At 42.6% G+C, this 24,984-nt stretch overlaps 1 protein-coding gene across 1 annotated transcript in view; it reads right to left on the minus strand.

Annotated features, from left to right (window-relative positions):
* Window positions 1-6,347: 6,347 nt before the first annotated feature.
* Window positions 6,348-24,984, minus strand: part of Tshz1 (teashirt zinc finger homeobox 1) — a 42,991-nt gene continuing 24,354 nt past the window's right edge. The window contains exon 4 of the mRNA XM_033757386.1: window positions 6,348-10,745. Within this exon, the coding sequence (XP_033613277.1) occupies window positions 7,543-10,745 (3,203 nt within the window). The 3' untranslated portion in view covers window positions 6,348-7,542. The remainder of the gene's footprint in view (window positions 10,746-24,984) is intronic.

A 24,984-nucleotide genomic window follows, 5' to 3' on the forward strand; every position in this document is an offset into this window, starting at 1 on the left:
CAAAAAAGCCCTTGGTCCCATCAAATAAGAGCACCATCCTGGGATTCTACATGCCAAGTTAATTTTTTGTGTATGTCATGGTTCCAAAAGAACAAAGACAGGAAAATCCAGAGGAAAATCAACTGCTATGAAAGTGGAAATTAGATTTTACTAAGTTATAAATAGATGTATTATAAATGAAATACAAGTATTTAGGGCACTACTATCTCTTAAAGTTAACACATATTTAAAGTTCCCGTAACTTTAATGATACTAAAAATCAAAGAAAGATTGAAATTGGAGAACATAATAATTGATCAATAGTTAATTGATATAAATTGAGCATCATAGCATAAGATATTTATCAGAAAGCTATTGCTTAGGAATACAACCATATATCAATTTTAACTATACAGGCCATAAAGGATTTCAAAATTCTCACCTTCCTTAGTTATTATATAGCACATATTACACACTCATACATTGTTGTTTTATGAAAATAAAAGGAAATTCTCGGTTCCTTTCAGTGAAAACTGGAAAAATCACCTTAAAATGCATAAAATGTATTAAAAGGGGAAAAATTTAGTGAAAGGAAAAAACTATTTTAATCCTGGAATCGACCAGAGTTTTGTAAAAGCCCCTAGGAGATCCAGCTGTGTATGAGTTGATAGAGTTTGGTGAACAGCTCGAGTTAACAGAATAGGATTTTACTTGTTATTTGCATATTTTAGGAACTGATGTTCCCAATGTAATTGTCCCTAGTCCCTTGCCACTAATGTACAATTTGGTCAAGGGAGCTTTCAAAGAAAATATCCCTAGAATTTCAGCTTCATTTAGAGTCTTTCAGAAAGACCCCCTTTCAAATTCATCTCTAAGTGATGCATTCTCTCCAACCAGAAAACTACTTTTATAATTTATATTTAATTATGTGTACTATGTCTCAAATATTTTAACAAAATATAATCAAATGTGTGGGCCCACTGATTCTACTGTTTGTTCAAAGTAAAATACCTGTAACACATCATCCTTTACATCAGTCAGCTCAAGCTGTAGCCTGACCAGTTATGGTCAACTCTAAATAGATGTTAGAGAAAACACTTCTTGCTCTGTGGAAGATAAGAAATTCCATGATGCTTAAGAGCCTCCTGAAGGTAACCGAGGCAAGGCCTTCCTTGACATCCTCATCCTGGGCCATTGGCCTCTTTTTGTATTCACCTGACGCCTGAGTCACAGACATTAGGTCCTCAGCAGTGTGTGTGTACATGAGCTCTGGAACAACTCACCTGTGCGAACAATTTCTGAAGCGTCCTCTCTCCTGTCTTCTAAAGATGACACAAGTGTTTTAATTTCATGGAGTTGACCTTAGGTAGCCAATCTCATCTTACTGAGTGGTCCCTTTTATCTTGAGATTACTTTTTATTAATCAATATTAACTATAAATTGCTAACATAAATCACAGAAATTTAAAATATTTCTATTAGGAAGTCAGACAATTTGGATATTAAACAAGTACATTATTGAGTTGAAGTCACTGAGAAGGTTTTGGGTTTTTTTGTTGGTGGTGGTGGTGGGTTTTTTTTTTTTTTTTTTTTTTTTTTTGGTACCTGGGATTGAACTCGGATCCTTGCGCTTGCAAGGCAGGTGATGGAAACACTGAGCTAAATCCCTGGCCCATGAGAGGGTTTTAATGAGATGTATTATCATGGATTAAAATGGGAGAACAGCATAAAAAGATGTCACATTCTGAATCTTTTTTATTTTAGTAGATGTTTGCAGTACATGCAGTTTACAATCATCTTGAGGTGGGTACATGTACATAATACAGCTCTTTTAAATCCCCTTCCCCTTCTCTCCTTCCTCTAATTCTCCTGTCCCAATTTTCATTCGTGTTGATATTATTAATCTTAACTCATGTTATGACATAATGTTTATACTCATTGAGGTGATTAAGGTCTTGTACATGGAATATTTTTATTATACTTAGTTCCCCTTCCCCTCCTCCTCACCCCTGGCTCTTGTTGCCTTGGACCACTGCCCTGTTGCAAGAGATCCATCCTCTTGTCCCCTTATATCCATCCTTTATTATTCTCTTTGTGCTTTGCCTCATTCAAATGAGAGATACTAAATGGTATTTAAGACTGTGTGTCTGGTTTATTTCACTCAATGTTACATTTTCCAGGTGTATCCATTTTTCTACAGATGTCTCAAATTTATCATTCTTTATAACCGAGTATTATTCCATTATATACAAATACCACATTTTATCCAGTTGTCTGTTGATAAGTATTCAGGCAGCTTCCAGGATTTAGCCATTACAAATTGTGCTGCTATAAACACTGGTATGCAAGTGTTGCCATAGTATCATGTCTTAAGCTCTTTAAGGAAGATATCTATAAGAGGAATAGCTGGGTCATATGGAATTTCTAGTATCGGTTCTTTGAGAAATCGTCCACCAACAATGAAGGAGGTTCTCTATTCACCACAGCCATGCCAGCATTTGTTAATGACCCTAGGGAAACCACAGGGTCTTAGGGAAATCCTCTCTCCCTGCTGCAGGGTTATCTATAAAGTTTGTCTGGGCCACCAGAGTCTAGGTAAAATCAGAACTTAAGGAGTACCCAAAAGTCCTATATTTAGGCAATCTTTTCTTTAAATAACATGGGCAATAAACACTGAAAATACTATAAATCAAAATATCAAGATTACATTGTCAAACTAGTTAAAAAGACCCTCAGAATTTTTAAGTAATCAAACCTATGTTCGCAAAGCAAAGCCGTGTAGGAATGGTGAACCTCAGGGTGATAACTGTGAGCTGATGCAAACTTTCTAGGGGTAATTTGGTCATATGTATCATCATAATATAATGCAGAAACTGCTTAAGAAAATACTCAGAAATGTACACAGAAATATTGAATAGAAAGTTCTTTGTACTCATATTTGTAATAGTGAAAACCTGAAAGGAATATAAGTGCAGAGGCCAGGGATTTATCTCAGTGGTTCTGGCAACTGCCTCACAAGTGCGAGAACCCAAGTTTGATTACCGGTACCAAAAAAAAAGGAATGTAAGTGCTGCTTTATAAATTTTGAGAATATATTAATTATATACATTATAGTGCATTCTCAGTAAGATTAAACGTTCTTGGTATTTAATGAATCAGAAAAGTATACATTACGTATTGTCAGGTACAAAAAGCAAGGTACAAGCTATACATAATCCCAGCAGTCTGGGAGGCTGAGGCAGGAGGACTGCAAGTCTGGGCACAGCCTGGAAACTTCTGTACTTAGCAAGATCTTGTCTAAAAAATAAACAGGGTTGGAAGTAGCTCAGTGCAAAGGCCCTAGGTTCCACCCCCAGTATCACACATAAAAAAATGAGTAAATACATAAAAACAAGATACAAAATAATGTTGAGCATGGTCACTATTTTGTAGGAAAAATGGGGGAAATATTTTAGAACTAAAATATTGATATTGATTTTTTTCTAGATGAAAGCAATAGTTAATTTTTATTTCCTTCCTTATGGTTTTTTGTTTTCCAAGTTTCCTGCAATGACTATGTATTATTTTATCCCAAGAATAAAAGTTATATAAAAGTATACATTCTCTTCAAAAGAGATTTTTTTCTAAGTTATCTTTTAAATTCACAATTTAAATAGCTTTCAGTAGTATCTACCATTTTCAGAGCAATTATAATAAAGTAAATAAAATATATCTTGGTAAAAAGCAGAAGCCTTTGTACATACAAGTTTCCAAAAATTCCAAAATAGTTTAGGAATGCTTTAGTGGCTTTCTAAAGATTATCAATTATAGAATTACAGAGACATAAGCCTTAAAACTTTTTAATCACTCCTTTTTTGTATACTGTCTAAAAGTCTGTTTCTCTTACATAAACTCTTGTCTGTTGGAGCTTCACTGGCTTTATCTCTGTTCAAATATTGACTAAACTGCAACATCCTTACCCAGAGCGCATGCTGGAGAACATCTCAAACCAAAAATCCAACATTTGAAAGAAAAAACTTTTCAGTTAGTTATTAAACCCAAGGCTCAAACTGCAAATATAGCATGAAAATTATTTTTCCACATGCACGATGATGACAAAAATGCTCCCCTGGGAAGTTACTTGCCTTCTCTCGGTGCTCCTTCCCACACCCTGGGCTCTCTCCAGCCATGCAGGGCTATTTTGTCCTTATGCCACAGAAGAGGCAGATAGGATCTGTTGCCTGGAGGCAAGAGAGGGCTCAATGGACAAAGAGAACCTCATACCAGGTGAGAGGCCCATTTGCTGGGACACAAAAAAGGACAGTATGTTTATTCTAGCATAAATGGACGAAGCAGAAACGAGTAAATCTTTAAATTGTGAGTATGATTTCTTCTTTGATTATTCGATCTATTTCTAACACAAGTTAAGCTCTGTACTAAATAAACCTATATGAAATTGAAGTTGTTGACAAACTCACAACAAACATTATTTCAGCTCATTTGTCAGATCCAGCAGAAGATGGAGCAGTGGCAGTCTGTGACCCACTATGGGCTGCTGTTGATTGATGCAGGTCCCCTGGCCCAAGCCTAACTCCGCCCCATCTCCCGAGGTGGGCTCTAGCTCCTGACCCCATAGAAAATTCCATGGCCTTGTGCTGGGGTAAAATCAAAGAGCCTCACCTGAGGCCTGTCCTTGGGTGATGCTGCATGAGCTCCTTGGGCTCAAAGCCCAGGTTCTGTTTGTCATGGGCTACGTGACAGGCAAGTCTTCATTCCTGCTGTGCTGGGACTCTTCATCTGCTCAGGGCATGAAGGGCACAGAACCTAGTGCAGTGAGCTGTGAGGAAGGACCAAGTTCACGTGTGTACAGCATGTAGAACAGCTCCCAGAACATAGTAAGACTCAGTAGTATGGTCTGGGATCATCATCCTCTGTGGTATTAAGAAAACCTTTCCTACCTATTGACTAAGGAAATACAGCGATGACAATTTAGCAATGTTGAGGAATTACAAAGAAAAAACAACTAAGAAAGGAAATCCCACATTCTGTAACTGTCCCAAAATGATCAGAACTCAAGACTGTAAGCAACACTGACACTGGGGTTGTCCCCAATAAGCCTCTTCTGGGAGCTACACCTCCCATTATGCCACTTCACCTACCGCTTCACAACTCTTTTACTATAAGGGTGAAATATTTGCGGGTATGTAGTAAGATAAATACAACTTTCAAGGATGATTATGCAGAGACTCCATGCTACCTTCATTGGCCTAATTGTTATTCCTCTCTGTCACCCCCTGAGCCCAAAGTACATAATCACCCAGTAATTGAACTGAAATGTCTAAATGGCTGAAAGCTCCTAAAGGACACAGCTATTTACCAATGAAAAAAGTCAGAAAAATTTAGCCACCCTCCCTGGTGCCCTACTGCATTAGTGTGGAAGCCTGTACAAACATAACTCACCTGGACCGGAGGCTCCTCCTCCACCATTAATGGTAACAGGATGATCCTTGCTGTCATGGGTGATAGCCGGAAAATAATTAAAATATCACAATTGTTTAGCTGCTCCGGAATAGAGCCATGTAAGTACTAGCCTTTCTCAGGACGCAATGTAATGAAAATTTAAGCAAAAGGTAAAAATGTAGAATGTCCCACTGGCATTAAGTGCTACCTCAGGTTCAAGTCATCACTCCGACAGGACAAGGGTTCAGGGGAACGCTCAGTGCTCTCTGGCAATCTGCAAAAGTAAGATTCACCTCGAACACTGGTTGAAAGAGCAGCCAGTTTTTGTTTTTTAAACTGCACCTTTTAAAAAAAAAAAAACACTCAGAAATGGGGTTTTCTATCTCTACAGCAACACAGAACAAATTCCAAGATCCCTGGGGTCTATGCTACTGGAACAAGACCTCCCCTCTACGCTCATCATCAAGGCCCAGAGGTACACAAAGGTTAATTACAAATATTTCTAAACAGTGCAAAAGGGTTCTTTGAAGGGAACACAGGAGCCCATTTAGGTACCAAGCAGCCATCGCTCAATGACTAAATTCGGTAATCCTTGGAACCCATTTGAGGTAAAAAATTTAATTATCACTTTTAAAAATGCAATACTTATCATCTGAATGAAGCATGTCAGCACACAAATCATGAACTGAAGATTCTGAGTAGAATGTTTGTTGGTTGATTGCAAAAGCAATGGCTCTTGTTGCTGAAATAACATCTCAAAGGCAAAATAATGACGACATGACAATCTGTGTAAATCAAGAACTGCATGTGGGTTTATTTTACATTTGAGAAAACAGTGGATTTAATCGTGTGAACCAAAATGTACTGTACAATATTAATGACAGAACATCAAAATGTATAATTAATAGTGCATTGCTTGCTCTGTTTTTATTTATTTAGTTTGTCTGATAGTTCCTCTGAGTACATGCATCTGGGAAGATGCAGGTGCCAGTAAAATTTTTCTATTTAAATCAAGCTGCAGGAACTAAATTTTATTCAAAAATTGTGGTTTTACATTATATACACAGAAATTTAATATAAAATGACAATATAAAAAGTTAAAAGAGAAAGCATACAGCCAGAAGGTACAAAGAAAGTTGAATAGGTTAAAATGATACGATATGTAACATACAGTTTTTAAGCTGATTCTGGCAATTTACAAGGTAAGGACTCCAACATTTGCCCCTTGTTTTGTTTTTTTCTTTTTCATTTACCAATGCAGCACGCTATTGAAATATCAGCTTGTACCAAAGCTTACATTTGTAAATAACTATAAACTGCAGTATTTTACAGGAAAAAAAAAGAAATAGCATTTTTACACATTTTTAAATAATAGCTTGCATACTTTTTTTGCCAAAAGTGGCATTTTTCAGCATCCAGAGGGTTTGGGCATAGTGGTGACTGGGGTATTTGTTGCTGTTGTTTATGTTTTTTGTTTTATTTTTTATTTTAAACATGTAAAGTTGTGGCTTGCTAACCCCGTGAGTCCTAGACAGCTGTCTTCCAACAGCTACATGCATGTTTTCCTCACAAACCAGTCCTGCATATAAAAGCTCGCTTTAATTATTAAATAAGTTTTGTGTCTGACACAGCTTTTGATCTGAATGAAATGCCTTTAAGCTTTTTTTCTTTCTTTTTTTTTTCTTTTTGAGTGAAAGGCACAGAGATGTGATTATAGTCCTCAAAGGGTTAAATTTGACACTACCAGGTTCTATGACCTTTATTAGCATGGCAATTTCATAATTTTAGGATGTCTTTTTATCATTGCTATTTGTGTCTTTCTTTACTGCTAAATAATGTCTCTGAGTAGTGTGCCCCACTATTTCCTACAAAAGATAGCTTAACATCAAGAACAGATGTTGAAAATAAAGGTCAGACTTTGACTCACGGAAAAAAGAAAAATAACATGCACAGATCAGACAAAGAGCATATAAATATAACTACAAAATATGTGTAAGAAAAACCAAGGTCCAGATAGGCAGTCCAGCAACAAAGGAAAGACTGATTTCAGCGGCTCAGGCCAGGCCTAGTGCAGTACAAAGACGACATTAGTGCAGTGTCCGGCGATCACTTGCATACCTGGACGCTATTGTTTCTCCAACTCAGTCACATAGATCAGGTGGTCCTCCGGCGACTTGCCATGCGTCTTACTAAGGTGCAGTTTGACTGCGTGCTTGCTCGCAAATGTCCGGTTGCAGAGCTTGCACTGGAATGTGGAGCCCAAGTCTTCCTCGGCAGCCCCCAGTGGGCCCAAAGTCTTGCTCACGAGGACTTTGGAGACATTCTGCTGCTCTTGAATCTGACTGAGTGGCAGCTTGGAGAGGTCCTTTAGGCTGAAGCCCAAGTGTGTCTCCAGATGGCTGATGTATGTGGAAGCAGTTCTGAATTGAGAGGCACAATCGTTGCAAAAGAAAACAGGATGCCCTGTGTCGAGGTTCTTGAGGAATTTTGTTCCCCCTGTCCTTCGCAGCTGGTATTTCACATTGGCCAGCCAGTGGCTGATGGTGGTCATGGAGAGGCCCGTGAACTTGGAGATGTGCACACGCTCCTGAGGGCCCAGGTCCGACATGATGTACTTGCCCTCCGCTGTCTCCCGCAAACTGGAGGCAAACTGAGCCTGCAGGATGAGCAGGTGCTGCGGGTTCCAGTTGGACTGGCGTCCCTTCCTCTTGTGGACAGGTGACAGCTCATCCAGTGCCTCCTCAAAGCTGCTCCCATCTGCATCAGACTTCTCAGACACTGTGGAGGGTGTGGAGGACTTGGGGGTCAGGCGACCCGTGAGGTTTTTCACCATGTCAGAGATATCCATGAGGGCACTCTCCCGAAGAGGCGATGACACAGAATCAGCCATGCCAGAGACCAGAGGTTTGTTCTTGGACTTGGTCAGATCGATGGGCTGGTCACTGTTTTCATAGTAGTAGCGGTCAATGGCATCAGCCTGCTTCACTGGTGTTGTGGGGTAAACGGGCTTGTCCAACATGCTGTTACTGATTTTGTACAGCATTGCCAATGGGTCCAGAGAGGGGCTCACGGGCTTTGACACCTTGCCCAGGTGGGTATTCATGATGGACTGCAAAGCACTCAGTGGGTTGATGAAGGAAGGTTCTGGAGAATGGTCTGTGATGATCCCCAAGTTGTTACAGCCATTGGTGACCTTAGCTTTGAGAGGCTCTGTGCCATTTGGGGTGTGAGCATCCACTGGACTCTCCTTTTTGGGCTTCCCAGTCTCAGCTTCCTGCCCCTTCTTCTGCTGCTTGCCACCTATTTCCTCTGACTTAGGAAAATCTTTATTCTCCTTTGCCACAGGGGATGCAACCTTGGTGGGGGAGCTCTTCTCTTTCTCTGCAGGCCTCTCCTCCTTCTTGACACTGACCTTGCCTGTGACCTTCTCAACCAGCTCCTCCATGGCAGACACATTGCTCTTGTGCGGTGGGGGTGTAAGGCTCCCCGGGGAGTGTAGGAGGGCATTGTGCTCTGTGGTGGACAGCGACTTCACGCTGCTGGTATAGGATGGCTGCACCTGTACACTCTGCACAGCGGCCTGCAGTGGCTTCACGGTGCCCGGCAGCTGGTAGGCTGCATGGATGCTGGGGTAGCCCCCCCAAGAGGGCGCACCATTCTGCGCTTTGCTGATGGCTGTGGACACGGTGTTCTCCAGGGACTTCAGAATGTCCACACCCCCCTTGGGGCTGTCATCCAGGTCCTCCTCGCGCAAGTACTGGTACAGAGTGGTGGGCTCGAACTTCTCAGCAGTGTCATCACTCTCCTCCTTGATCTTCTTATCCATGTCACCCACCACCACCACTGGTGCCTTCTCCTTCTCGGGCTCTTTCTTTTCTTCAGAGGCCATGGATCCAGCGGGAGAGTCCGGCTGTTTCTTGACGCTGGACGCTGGCAGCCGGGTGTGGGTGGTAGGGGGGAGGGGTATAGACTGGATCTTTTCTTCCACCACAGGATCCAGAACCAGTTGCTTCCCTTTCTTGGAAGCTGAGGTTGTTACCTTCAAGAAGTGACCAGTGACCATCATGTGGGCTGTGAGTTGCTGTAGGGTGTCATGGGAGCTGCCACACTCCATGCACTTCAGGATCTGCGCTTTGCGGGCCTCAAACTGCCACGTGTAACTAGCACCATTCTGGTAGCCATAGCGGTTATTCGGTGTGACATACGGGTTTGCAGTTTTCTGGTCCTTGGCTGACTCGCTCAGGGCAACCTCTGTGGCCATGCCTGCTGGCTCTGGAGAGCAAGGGGACACCAGATCCTGAAGTGCTCGCTTTTTGGTAGAAGGGACCAGTTTGGTGATGGCTGGCACTGGCTCCTTCAGAGGCACTTTCTGGTAATGCTTTGTTTTGATCATGTGGACGCTGAGGTCTTGCAGGGACTCAAAGGAGTGTCCACAGTACATGCACTTCAGCACCTTCTGTGCATCTTCCTTTCCCTCCATCTCCATCAGGGAGCGCTTCCTGGGCTTAGACCACCGCTTAGTCTTCTCAGAGTCCTTGTCCCTGTTGTCATCGCGGTAATGGCCTGTCTCGTTCATGTGCACTGTCAGTTCCACCAACGTGTCATAAGCAGCACTGCAATCTTTGCACCGAAACTTACTGGCACCGGTGAACACAGAGCCATATAGTTTGTTGTTCTGTCGATAGAGCTGCACAGTGCTGAATAGGCTGGGCTCAGGGAGCAGCCCATAGGATGACGTCTGCTGCAGCGTCTTGGCCAAGGCAGCCTGGTGCCAGTCATACCCAGAGCTGCTGCTGTTACTGGTGGTACTGCTGTGGCTGGTGCTGGTGCTGCAGCTGGTGCTGGCTGTGCTTGCCGTGGTACTGACGGTATTGGTGGTAGTGGTGGAGGGGGTGGGGGGGGGGGTGGAACTCTCCTTCTGGCCAGCATCGCTGTTGCTGGTGGTCGAACTGGACTTCTTCAAATCCAAAGCTAAGCTAGACCAGCAGGACTCCGAGAACAAGTTCGCATACACAGCTTTGATTTGTGCCAAGCTGTCCTGGGGGTAGGAGATGCCGTCTGGACACTGTGGCTCCTCTTTCTCTTCTCTGGAGGAAGAGCTTTTGAAATGGGCTAGCTGGTCGCTGTTCTCACTGAATGGCGAGCCATAGCCAGCATCCTGGTTGGTTGCAGTGCTGACAGGGGAGTTCTGGTAGCTCTGGGCCTCTTTGATCTCCGTCTCTTCATCGCATACAAACTCGCTCTCCTGAACGTCCAAAGACAGCCCACCATCCTCCACATGCTCCTCATCTATTTCTGCTGCCTTCAATTCTTCCTCAGGAACATAAGCTAAGAGAGAAAAATGAATCACAGTTAGAAAGAGTAAATCATCTTCAAGGACAGCAGTTAGGTGATCTTTAAAAAGACGTTTCTCAGTGAGGCTCCCGGGCTACAAGGCCACCCCAACTCTGCCTACTTTGCTGCACACAGCCCCTTCCCCTCCTGAGTGAATCCGTCACTAAAAAGGAACCTGAGCTGTGGAGCAACATCACCCCAGTTTGGTAGAGAGGAGCTGGGTGGGGCAGGCAAGGACCCAACCATATCCCCCAGGAACCCCTCTTACAGGCCGTTCCTCCCCTGATATGAGCGTTCTTTCATGACTTCCATGTAGCAAATATTTGGAATCACCCATCATGGAAGGCTGTCAACTTTTAGGGCAAGATGTTATCTAATGGGAAATATATGGTTTCCATATATAAAAATACTCTTTGATGGCAAGCAATAAAATTACTCTGATTTTCACTAAAACAAAGGCAGCACAGGAACCCCAGTCTCCTGCCTGACAGAGCAAAGTTCCACCTGACTGGGGTTGCCAAGCAGGTGACCAAGGGCCACTACTGTCCTTCATCATTCAATGGAGCACCATATGCCATAGCCAAAAGGGGGAAACAAGCCAGTGTCTAATGATGGATGAGTGGATGAAAAAAGAATGGTCTACCCACACAATGGAATGCCATCAGTCCTTGAAGGTAACACTGACACCTGCTACAACCTAGTTCAACTTTGAGAACATTGTGAAAAAAAAAAAAAAAAAAAAAAAGCCAGTCACAAAAGGCCAAATACTATGATTCACCTAATGTGAGGTTCTGATAGTAGTCAAGTTCAGAGAAAGGCAATGGTGGACGACAGGGTCTTTGGGAAGAGAGACTACAGAATTATATTTCACAGCTACAGTTTCAGTTTTGCAAGATGGACAAAGTTCTGGAGATGGGAATGGCTACACAGCAACATCAATGTTCTCAACACCACTGAACCATAACACCTGACAAAGATTAAAATGGTAACTTTTATGTTATGAATATTTTATCAAAGTAATTTTTTAATTGCAAAAGGCAATGGTGTATAGTCCATTGGCCTACCACAGGCCTACAAATACGCAGCACAGTGATTTCCTGTACTGAAAGCAGCCTTTCTCAGGGGCACTTATAATCTATCAACAATTGTCCTATGATGAGAGACCTGGAGCGCATACAAAGTGCTAGATAAAACCTTGATTTTTATTGCAGGTCACCTTAGACCCTTTACAATGTGATTTATCTTGCTATTTCCCAAGGGGAGGTTTTCGCATTCACCACTTCCTAAACTTATCTGACCTATGTTTTTCTTCTCTTCTCCCTGTCCTCCTCCTCCACCATCACCACCACCACCACCACCACCACCACCATCATCATCATCATCATCATCATCATCATCATTTTAAAGAGAACAAATAGCTGAACTAATACTATTCTACTGGGAAATATAGGGTTAAGAAAACCCCTATTAAAATGCACTGAAAAGACTTGAGAGGGGTGTCTCATTAAATATAATCATTCATTATCACATTATCAGAGCCAGATCCTAAGGGAACATAGCAAAGAACATAGCATTTTCAGGTAAAATGACAAGAGGGACAGAAAACACCTTGTTGCCCCAAGGGAGGATGCCAGGGGCAGGCAGGAGCACTAGGAGGTGTCTGCATCTGTAAATGAAGGCTCTGGGCTCCAGGGAAGCACTCATGGCACATGCACAATCACTCGTGTGCACATGAGCACACACATGCACATAGACTCATACACAGACAGTGTATGAGTGCATACACAGAGAGACAAGTGAATTGTCATGTGGTGAGCCCACTAGCTCAGGTCCTTCAGAATACCTGCACACACTAGGCTCCTTTGTAGCAGGGCCTAACCAACCCCACCTCTGCATGAAACCACAAAGCAACCAAGCACACATGTGCATTTGTTCATAGTGGAACACACAGCAGCAGCCCACTAACAAAATTACAGGGAATTTCAGTTCAGTTAATACTGCACCACTAGTATGAGAAATAATGAACTGTGCAAGACCTCAGGCTTTAACTACAGGCACCAACATCTGGACGATGCTCTGGATGTTTCTGCAGCACCCTTACAAAATTTAAGACGACTGCCAAATTCACTCACTTTTTCATTTTGCTCATAATGATTAAAGGTATAGGATGATCCTATTCTGAGGGTCCATCTGCTTAGACCCCTCAGTCCAGGTACCCCACGCTGAGGACTATGGCTCAGACTCGTCCCCTGGAAGGAGCCTGGCCTGGGCCATGCTAGTTGGGCCCTCTGTTTTCAGACTTTAAAGAAGTCAAGGAAGGCTACAGGGCATCCCGATGAGGAGCTGGTGTGAAGATCTATGGTGCCTGGGCCTATTGTGTGGGCAGTCTCCAGCACTAGCCACAGGCAGGTGCCTAGGTCAGGACCAACTACTAGCAACTGCCTGCTATCTCTGGGAATAGAGGTTCCATCCCCAGCAAATAATTTAAAAGAAACACTCCACTTGAACTAGTTCAGCTGTGTCAAGGATGAGCATCACTGTAGTTCATTACTCTGTGTGCCCCAACCACCACACATCCCACTAGTCACAACAGCCTACAGGCTGCTTCGTTAGACTCAATGCATGCCATGGTCTCCTAGGTAGGCAATCCATGAAGGTGTGCCGATCACCGGTGGATACCTATAACTGCAGACTGTTAGGTAAAAAGAGCCAAAAACCAGGATCAGACCTGAACCATAATGAGCCTTTATTATGGGGAGGATCTGCTAGGCTCTCTCCGAACAAAGGACAGAAAGCAACATGGCAAAACAAGCAGCTTCTTTTATAGGACTGGGGTGGGGCTTCTAGGAGCTGGGGTGGGATTGAATGATTTAGTATTAAGAGATTGGAGGAGCCTGTGACATCACTAGGAGGGGCTTGTGACATCACTAGCTGCTAGGAGGTAGCAAGTATCAGGTTATTCTTTTGGGTGGAGAAGAGGCATGATGGGAAGAAGCAGCCTGTCCTTTGTTGGGAGAAGTCATATTTTAACATGGAGGCTGCTATTCTATGTGGCAGCCATCTTAAGGCAAGGGAAATCTAACACAGACAGTACTCAACCTTATACCTGCTATGCTTTTTTCTATATATACACACTGGGGATAGAGTTCAATGTATAAATTAGGCAAGAGAAAGATTAACAATAAGTAATATACAATACAATGACACACTTTACTACACTGAGGGCTACTGAACACAAAGCACTGTAATACCACAACAGTTGATCTGATACTTGAGCTAACTACTAAGTGACTAGCAGAAGGGCTCTACATACAGTGTGAAAACATGGAACAAAGGGTCAATTTTGATCCCAGGGTGGACAGATCAGGACAGTGGAAGTAAAGTTTCATCACACTAGGCCTGGGCCTCTCCAATTCCTCAAAAACACCTGTGAGGACCAAGCCTTGTGTTATCCCAGTCCACTTACAAATATTTGCTAATATTACAAGTCAAAAAGGTTGAGCATTTTCACCCCATTGCTTCACTGCACCCTCACAGCACAGCCCTTTAAGGTAAGGATCACCAAAATGCCTCTTTAGCAGAAGAAAAAAACTGAGGCTCAGAGAATTTGACCAATTTTCCCACATTATACAGAAAACAAATGATGAAAACATGAACTTGACTTCTAGTTCAAGTACTCTCCCCTCTGCCTCAATGGTACCAAGTTATTTTCCTTTGTCTTCTCAGCATCTAAACACCAGGAGCAACATGGAGGAATGATGGAAAGAATAGTCTAAAGTAATTCTCCAATAAGTGTTCAAAAAACCTGCTATATACCAGATGTGGCATTATAAATAAGACATTCTTGAATAAAAAAGTTAAGATACATTTCAATATTTGACACTCTCTGACTCAATAATTTTATTTTTAAAGTGTTGTCTAAAAGGATACTATGAAATGCAAAAACAGTTTTATAAATAAAGATGTCTCTTAGAGTACTGTGCCACATAAAGCTTCCCACAATCTAAATCTTCAACAGCAAGGGATAAAGGAGTTAGAGTTCATTACTAAGAGGTGATATCCTTCAAATATTAAGAAACTTTACTGATAGAGGGAAAGTCATTAGATGAAAAGGGCAAGAGATAAAACCATGGACAAGTACAACAGAAGATCCTTTTCAGAGAATGTTAACAGTGTTCCTTCTAGATAATGAATGCATGGGTTACTGTTGGGTGAAGTGGCTCTTGATAAATAGTTGTATTTTCAAACTCTTATCTGATAAAAATATGAATCTTCAAAATCTTTCAATGTTTGCATTTCAACAAACATGGGTTATCACACACTATTTCTGGAATAAATTAGCAGGTGCAAACCTTCCTCAAGCACCCACCAGCAGAGCCACCGGCAGAATTCTGAGACCAGAGAGAATGGTGTGGCCCAATTGGACAGGAATATCAGAAATATCTTGTTAATTGTTACTGTTATATTATCATCATTATCATTGTCATCATCATTTTAATGTTCACAAGTCAAGGGGCTGGAACAAGCAAGGATGCAGACCGTGCTGGTTTCGAGCATCTCTGGGTCCTTCCCTGTGTGCCCAGCGGTGCCCTCCTAGCTGCTTCCAGTCCCGACACACTGGCTGCTTCCCATATCCCTCCTATTCAGGCCCCCGATTCCACAACCACTCTGGGTGTACTCTAAGGAGGCCACAGACAGGGGAGTGGCTAGCCGAGGTCACTGCTTAGCCTTTAGCCACCATGGCTGCTTACTTTATCCTCACCTCTAACCTAGCATTTCTACTTTTATCACATACTCTTCCAGTTTATTTAATCCTGGTAATTTTCTATTCTCCAGCTATTTTATTACTGCAACATAATAGTTGGCCATACCTCATGTGTTTGAGGGTGGGGCACCGTGGATTGTGCCCATGACTTTCATACTGAGCTGCTCCTCCAACCCTTTTTATTTTGACACAGGGTCTCACTAAGTCACTAAGCTACTCGGGATGGATTCAGATGTATGATCCTCTTGTCTAAGCCTCCCAGAGTGCTGGGATTATACGTCGCACCACCATTCCTAGCTGTCTATTTTTAATCAGTTAGCTTCTTCACTCTAATCTTACAAGACACATGTGGTAGCACAAAGCTATGAAAGCCTGCCTGAGGAGGGCTGTTCACACCACACCACTGAATTCCTGTGCCCCATAAGCCAGAAGCCACCCTTCTGTTTCCTAAGCATCTTTACCACCCACCCTTCCCCTTGGTTATCCACAGATAACCTCTCCACCCATTCTTTTGCTACCTGTGTCCAGGGAGCATTGAGCCAAAGGACTGGTCAGGGCAGCCTCTCACTCACTCAAGTTATCCTGACCAAAGAAAGGTGCGTGAGTGGACAGCCATGGCCTTCGCTGGGTATGAAGGGGTGCCAGTGCCCCATAGACAGACAAGCAGAAGAGAACACCATGGTATGCTGCAGGATCAATTCTGCAAGGCTCTGCCTGCCTCACCTTACCCGTTCCTACCTCCATTCCAAGACCAAGACCCCAAGAGAAGGGGCTTAGTTCCAAGGCCTCAGTAATAATAATAACGATTAAATAACAATGAACCCAAGCACCCCTCCTGGCAGTTCTATCAGACAGCACCAACCAGCACTCAACCTGCTACTCTTCTAATGCCTGCCCCACACAGGAGTGGTAGAGGCCCTTTCTCGGCTCAGCCAGGAAGCCAGTGTTGGGCTTCCAAGCTGCAATGCCCCTTCAGACCCTGTCCTTGCAAAGAAGCATGTTGAGCACCCATCTCTACCCTCCAGGTCAATTCACAGGGGAACCCCACACTTTCAGAAGGGAATCAGAGGCCAAGTGACTGGATTCCAGAGACAGAAACCCTCAGAAGGCTCTAAAATGAGTTAAGTTTCATTTTAATAGTTCAGGGCCTGGGGAAAACAAGAAGATTGGTGTCATGGAACAAAGGCTGTGAAGGTCCCATCCCAGAGCAGCCAATTCATGAAGAAAGAACACATGAATTTTGCTATGTCCATCAGACTTTCAGAGACAAGCCCCCCACCAAAACACACACCTGTCACACACAGCCGACTCCTGGCTCAGGGGAGATCTGAAGAAAGGGTGCTCTCAGGCAGACTGGACACGGGCCAGGAAGAACAGAGTGAAACATTCACTTATCTTGTCAAGGCCTGTGCTAATGTGTGACATGAGGACAGGGAAGAAGAAGTTGCCAGGTCTGGAGACCTGGTGGGAGCGAAGGTTGAGCCACCTGTGGACAGGGTAGCCAACACATGCACTCCCTCCTCGGGTCCTTGATTTCCCCAATAGGACAGTCATGATAATGACTGGTGTCTTCTGGGGTTGTAAGAAGTGTTCATGGAAATGGCAGAATTATCATCATCATTAAGCCCAACTCGGTGTTTATCTGTGTTTCGTGTGTCTCCTTCACATGTGAAAATCAATGTGAGGGCACTAGGAGGTGATCAAGTCACAAGGGTGATCAGTGGGATTAGTGCTTTTGTTGAAGAGGCTTCAGACAGCTGCCTGCACTGTCCACCATAGAAGACACAGTGAGAAGAGGCCTTCTGTGAACCAGGAAGCAGCTCTCAACAGATATCAGACATTACTCTTCTAGCCCCAAAACTTGGAAAAAATAAATTTTTTGTTGTATATAGGTCAATTTACAATAGCTCCCAGACTGAGACACCTGCTCCCAGATGCCATGCCCTGTAGACTCACAGGATATATAGACAGCAACCTATGCACAGATATCCTGCGCTCCTGCCACTGTGGGAGAGCACCCCAACTTAGCCTCATGCCACTCAAGACTTTGCATGCACAATAAAGAGAACAATAGGGACAAAATGATGATCACCCTATCCTGATGCAAGTTGACCCACTGTTTGTGTCTACCCATGTTGAAGGTGTGTGGACGGATTATCTGGACCCTTCTCCTTATCCTCCTTCCTCTGTCTACCTTATAGTGGCTTCACTGATTATGAGAACATGTGCCCAAAAGCAGAGGAAGGAAGAGTAGCTGGGAAGCCCAAACCAGGCCATGGTGCTGCTCTTGGGACTAGTCCCCCCAGGGCCCAAGGGGAAGATGGCAGCATGCTGGCTGCAGCCAGATTAGGAAACTTGGTTTATCCATGCTCTGCTTTCCTCATTAGCACGCATAATTGAGAGTTGGCTGTGAAAGAGGTAAATGGATATACAAAAGTGACAAATACAAAATGCAGTCTTTAGTCTCTGCTTGCTGACTGCCTTATAGTAAACACAAAACTTTGCTATTGCATTACCACCTGGTGGAACTATATAATCATACCAAATTACATGTTTATCTATATCAAACTATTTTTTAGACTGGCAAATGTGATACCCATGAACAGATGGCCATTGTATCAAAATACATTTACTCAAAGGGGCCAAGTCACAAAAGGGGCTCACGTACACCTAAGTGATGAATGTATAGCTACAACTCATTGTAGGATTTTGCAAAACACACCTTCTTCCAAATTTATAATTGATCGCTTGTAAAGTAACTTCTCCTTCGTCACGGAGAGAGCAGGTGGTTTTGATGAAAGTCAAAATATCAGGAAATAAAAAATGCAGAGAAAGCAGATACAGGCAAAGAGTACTCCTTCCCAGTCAGAAAGGAATATAAAATGCGAGCAAGATACACATTAATCTACTAACATGGTTCTGATTTCTTGTAGGAAGGCTGACACTCTGCCAAGCAATGCTAAAAGGCCACTTCTGCTCTGATATGATAGGGACAAAAAATTTTCCAGCACTTTGGTGAATTTTAGTTGCCTGGAACCAATCATTAATGCACTGATTTGCTTGGAGTATGGTATATAACAAAACTCTTTCTTTAGTTAAGCCCAAAGAGAAGTCATTGTTAAGAACTGTGGGATCTGTAAATAAAATGACCTATTTTTTTTTTCTGGTTCCAATTTTAATGAGGAATCCATAGATAAGTTCCCTAAAAGAAATATAATCTCTTCTTTTTCTCCCTTTCTGAGAATTCAATTTCAAATTAAGTGAGAAACATGAAACCTCATTTTAAGATCCTTCCTGATCTTCTCTTAAGTGTATCCGATATTAATCTTTTGTCTGGAGTCAGCTGCATACGACAACAAGATAATCCAAGTTGGGGCAAAAACTGTGCTGGAAAGAATGAAAACTTTTCCTTGATTTTCAGTGATGTCGGGAAGAAAAAGAAGAGAGAAATAAATGAGAATCTTGAAAAATTAAAAGAGGATTTAAAGTGAAGAAGGGCAGAAAGTGAATGGCTCTCCCATGCAAAGGAGGACAGAACAGTGGTGCTTGCTGCACTGCTTGTAAACTGACACACAGTGGACACCTCTTGCTCCACACACCCAGACTATGCAAACCCGACGCCAAGCCCCAGACAATGGCACTACCCTCCTGTGGGAAAGGAACCACCCACCCTGGAGCAGTGTGGAGAGTCTGGATCTACGCACTCAGCATGAGCAGGTGAGACCCAAAGCACTGGCCTCCAGCCTGGCATCAAAAGACCACCTGAAACTAGAAGAGATTTATCACCAGGTAGGATTCACCTGATGCAAGATCTTCAGAACGGCACTAGAGAGCTGTATATCATCTCCCTCTTCAAACAGCAGAAGTTAATGTAAAGAAACACAACTCAGAGCTACCACCCATCTATTCTAACTATGCTGAGCAAGGTGTCACAAAGAATCAGCAAACAATGTCAGGAGACCGACCACTGCCTGGTGACAATTGCCTCTGCCACACTTCATCTGCTACTCCTTGCCACACCGCAATACAAAATTACCTCTAAAAAGTAAATTTCTATAAGCCTAGCTTAGGGGGCGTTTTAGAACATGTGATTGAGAGATGAAGGAAGGAAGGATCTTTCAGAGTTCCCAAAACCCACACAGGGCTTTCATCTCAGAAATGAGTCTCCATGTTAAACTCGAGTGGTATGTTCTCATAAACACATCGGATAAAGATGACAAATGGCAAAGGCAATCTTGGGAATGTCAGTCGGGGTGTGGATGTATGTAAGTGCCAGGGGGACACACAGGTGTTGGAGGAAAACCAAAGTGTGGCATCAAGTTAGGGAGCTTTTGATATTTGCATATGCTATAGTCAGATCCACATTATTCATCAAGGTGCTGCATGATGCACTAACACTGCCCACACAACTGTTTTCTGTACTCAACCGGAAACCAACACAAGCTCAGATGGCACAGGGCTTGCCTGAAATCCCTTTGATACTAATATTGGTGTCTGGCACAAAAGTTCTCTCCATTATAGTGACAGGAAAGAGTCATTTTATCAGCATAACTAGGTTTATTTTATATTATCAGTGAATTCTCATAATTATTTTCCAAGATGCTTTTTTAAAAGAATTTTTTTTACTTTGACAGAGAGACAAACATAAAAACTTACAAGTTCAGCTAGAGTGATTATTTATGATGATCCTTTGTTTTCACACACTATAGTTTTCCAAAAATCTTTCTTTCATTAAAAGCTAGAATTTTCTAAAAATCTGTAATTCTTATGGATACAAACGTACTAGAATATATTTTATAGCATTAGGGAAAATTTTATTTTCAGAGGTGAAACTGTAAGACAATATACTTCACGAGGAAAATGAGCACAGTCTTTAAGCCCAAACTATATTTAAGAGAAAGGCTATTCAATCGCCAAAAAAAAAACAAAGTCAGCAAGCACCTCGGGGTTTTCTCCAGGAAAACCCTCACCCTCCACACCATCGGCACACCTGTGCCCTCCCCCACCCCTATAACAGGAAATTGATGAATGAGCAAGCTTGAAAATGGTAACTGCAGTATAAAATTCTTCTTTTACAATTACTTATAGAAATAAATGACATTTTTCCCCATCAAATAAAACAAAGACTCCAAATCATCATTTCTGCTATTTCTTTCTGTGTCAAAACAGCTTTGCCATCACTCCCCCGCCCTTCCTGTGCCTCACACGGCAGTGCAGAAAGTGACAGTGTGAACGTATTCAGTATGTCCTGTCGTCAGAGTCAGGGACGCACCCCACGGGCCATAAGGAAACCTCTGAACAAGCCAGCGCCCACCGTGTGTGAGAAGGGGCTGCCAGGTGTCCCATGCACGTGTGTGTAGAGGCCCGAACGCGCACACATGTGCATGTACGTGTGTGCACATGGATATGTGTGTGCATACATGTGTCCTGCAGCACTCTGTGGGTATGTGGATGAATAAAACATTTAAAAATACATAAGCCCTACCATATCTAAAATGAGAATGGGAAAAGTGCATCTTAGGGTTAGACTTCATTTTTTAATTAAATCTTGTTAATATTTTTTGTCATAGAATGTGCCTTCTGGATGCCAATGTGTCCCTAAAGATGTGCTGTCATCCCAAGCAGTGTGAAATTCTGTGCATCCTAACGCAAGTGGACATAAGGCAATGTATACAGTCCCGGTTAGAGCTTAATATGACACCTACCATGTGTGCCCTGATGGTTTACTATATAAATACACACATTTGTCTGAAAAAAATATTTTCATCTCAAAATGTAACTATATAATGAGGCACAAATATCATATATTCAGCAAATTAGATAAAAACTATATTTCTCAAGTCACAGACCAACATTGTTTAAAACATCTTTGTTGCTTTAAAGAAAACAAGACTTGCTCTTGTCAACAGTCATTTTAAGGATGGTGAGAAGTGACAGCTGTATTTGTTTTTTAATGGCTAAATGTAGTAAAATTCCAAATTCCCCTGAGTCTTAATACTGGCTCTGAGCAATTAGGTTTGTATTCCCCCTGAACCTGCATCTTAATCTGCACCCCAATTATGCACAAGAAAAGTGCTTCCCTGAACCACCCGGTTTTGTATTCCATAGGAGGTGAATGCTCCCAGAATCCTGCCTCATCGTCACCATTGTTCCTTGCATAGATGAACAAAAGTGTGGGTGCTTTGCTAAAAGAGCTGAAGTAACAATAGAAGAAAGGCTTCCCCGAATATGCTACGCTTTCTAAAAGTCAGCGTTGAGTCTATCCTAAAAAATTTAGCAGGCATCAAGCTGGGTACTCCAAATTCCCACCAACACTCTGGGGTGGGCACACACCTGAACCTGCTCCCACTGATAGCCAAACAGTTGATGAAAAGTCAAAGATGTTTCCTTTCAATAAAAGATGCTCAGTGTTTTTTGCCATGCTCCAGAATTTGGATATTTGAAATCACTCAGCTATTGGCATTTATATAACAAGCTAGCTGACTAAACATTCCCCTTTCTAACTCATACGGATAGCAAATAATGTCGATAGAGAAGAAACATAGTCAGACTCGACAATATCACGTATGAACACAGCGTTTTAGTAGAAAAATGCATCGAACACCCCTCGTTCTCATACTTGAATTTACAAGGCTACAGGATACCCAACATCACTGAAAACTCCCCTTGCTAGCAGCCCTATTGTCTGCTCTGCACATAAAGTCACGTGTTTAGGGTATCCAGTGACAAAGAATTAAGTTCCAATTTAGAAATTTTTTTAAATAGCACTAGCAATTCCCATCAAATGGCTCTTCTTCACATGAGCAACTTCAGGAACTGACTTTGTAGGCAAAAAGAAGGCCATTCCAAGAGCGGATTATTTATAATTACAAGGAAATGAGGAGAATGGAAGTCCCCCTTCCTCCCTTTATGTCTTAAGCCAGGGTCCTAGCCATGAAGAAGACTGCCCTTGTGGTTTTCTAAGCTGGAGAGCACCTTCACAGGCAGGCAGCCCATTAGAAGAACACACAGATCCCTGCCCCTCTCTGTCTCCCTCCCTCCCTCCCAGCCTCCCCTAGAATGAAAAGAGCATATTAGCAAAGGTCTGCCAGGGAGACCAACGTGCTGCTTGGTTCTGCAGCAATTCTCTCTAAGACTTACTTGCTCTTCCTCTTCCATCTGATAAACTATATATCCCAGAATTCTCATTAGACTCCCATCACCAAAGGGAGTGGAGATGAATTTGTCTATGCCCTCTCCCCTCTCCGCTCTGTTGAAATGATTTCATTGAAATGTTCATTTTCATCCCTGCTGGCAACATTAGAAAGGAAGTATTTAACCTGTTTCCATTACTTATACAAATTGCCATTATGGGGTAGGACAGATGTTAGAATCACGCCACATAACTAACTTTCTTTACAGGAAGTGTGAGAAGAAGGAAGGTGGATGGATCACATTATCCAGGCTCAATAATGTTCTCTCCGCTACCAGATTCATTAACTTTGCACATCAGCATTGCACTTTCTTTCTTCGTGAAAATTCCCAGGCTGGTTGGACTCATTTAATTTGGAGAGAGAAACCTTTGTCAGTGATAATGTTTTGATCAGGTGCATTGGGAGAGTGGGGAGGGGAAGAGGGCAAGGGAAGAAGGGAGGGGCACAAAGAAAGAACAGGGAGAAGAGGAAACCACCTTGTCGAAAATGCTCCCTTCCCAATAGGAATGATGAAAGGGAAGTCAGCTGGAGCCGCTGGTACTCAAAGATGGCTGTCACTTCAGATAGGCACGGGCACAACTCACCTAGACAGGTGACACTTTGGTGGAGCAAAATCCTGCTGCATTATTGAGCACGCCGGGGAAGGGGCTCAGGAAGACTGCAGGCCCAGGATGCCTAGGGCACCAGGGAAGTGAATTCAGCAGGTGAATGGATTTCGCTCTTCATTTGCATCCTGGAGTGGAGGAGAGGCAAAGTTTCCTGACTGAAAAGGCGGAAGAAGGTGCTTAAGCCAGGAGTCCACATTCCAGGCCCTAGCTTTGTTCACCTTCTCCATGGCTGATAAGCAAAGTGGAGGCTGGGTTGATGATCCACATAATTAGCGGCTACTTGAAGCCCATAAACTTGTTGTTACATTTAGAAAATTTGACATAAACAACAATTCCAATCCAAGGACACTTTCTTGTCTGATTTCTTCTATATCCATCCGTGAACACATCTAGATACTAACCACAAGTAGAGTTATTAGAGAAAGTACAAGTTTGAGGCAACATAATTTCTAGGGAAAGGCTTTAAAATAAAAGGTGCAACTGTGCAGCATAAGAAAGAAATTCCATTCCATCTGTTTCCACAAGTGATTGATCCCTGGAAAAACTAGACTGATCCTCAATTCTAACATCTTACCTAATTCTCTCTCCTTCCTTTCTGCCTTTGGTTCTACCCATCAAACCACTTGGAAAGAAACGCTGAGCATGCTTTAATTAATGAGTAAAAAGGAAAAAGAAGACATTCAATGGTGGAAAAAAAGAAAACACACACTAAGAAAATCTAAACTACACTACAAGAGTGGGCTTCAAACTAGAAGCCAGCAGAGCAAAATCAGATGTAGGAAAAAGGACGTTTGCTAACAGTTCCCAAATAGCTATAACACTGCCTGAAACAACAAAAATATATGCACAGTGATACATTCTGAATAGAAATTGTTAAAAGCCCACTATGATCATCAGAAGCATTTTTATCAGAGGCAACACTGAAATCCAATCTCCATTAGGAACAAAATACATTATCTAGGTGGATAATGATCCACCTAAAAAAAAGAGAATTTTTCTCAGTACTTGTATTGTGTGGACTAGTAATACAGCATACTATTATTTTGGAACAAGTAATTTCTTTGTTCCTGAATAAAGATTTTATATCCACAGAACTTCCACTTAATCAGCATTATCCTTTGCATGAAAAGGTCACTAAATAACAACAGGTAATATCAGCCAAACCCTTACTACGGGATAGGATAAGTGTTCTACATGTATGAAAAAGGTTAGCAACCTATCAAGGAACCCTATTATTACCTTCCATATTCCTAGATGAGGAAACTGAGGCAAGGAGGCTAAATGAAATGCTCCCCAGGCAGGAAGATGCGGAGTGGCTTTCCTGGGTCATTTGCTCCCAAACCAAGTTCCTGACTCAGTTACATTGCTTACTAGGGCCATCCCCATGAGCAGGATAAGCGGCCTAAGTTTAACACTGATTCTTTTTAGGGCTGGGGATTTATCTCAGTGGTGCCACTACCTGTCTTGCAAGCACAAGGTCCTGAGTTCGATCTCCAGTACCTACCCCCAAAATAGATTCTTTTTGTAAAACCAGGTATTTGTTTCCACAGTCAACAAACCATGCCTTACCCTAAAAATTGTGGTTGTAGGTATCATTCCTGACAGGCGGCAGAGGAGGGCGTCCCTGGCACTGCCATCTATGAGCAATTGTGGAGCCCAGTGAGAAT

This window comes from Fukomys damarensis, unplaced genomic scaffold, assembly GCF_012274545.1.
Source record: "Fukomys damarensis isolate Sample0158 unplaced genomic scaffold, DMR_v1.0_HiC HiC_scaffold_30, whole genome shotgun sequence".
Taxonomy (NCBI): Eukaryota; Metazoa; Chordata; class Mammalia; order Rodentia; family Bathyergidae; genus Fukomys; species Fukomys damarensis.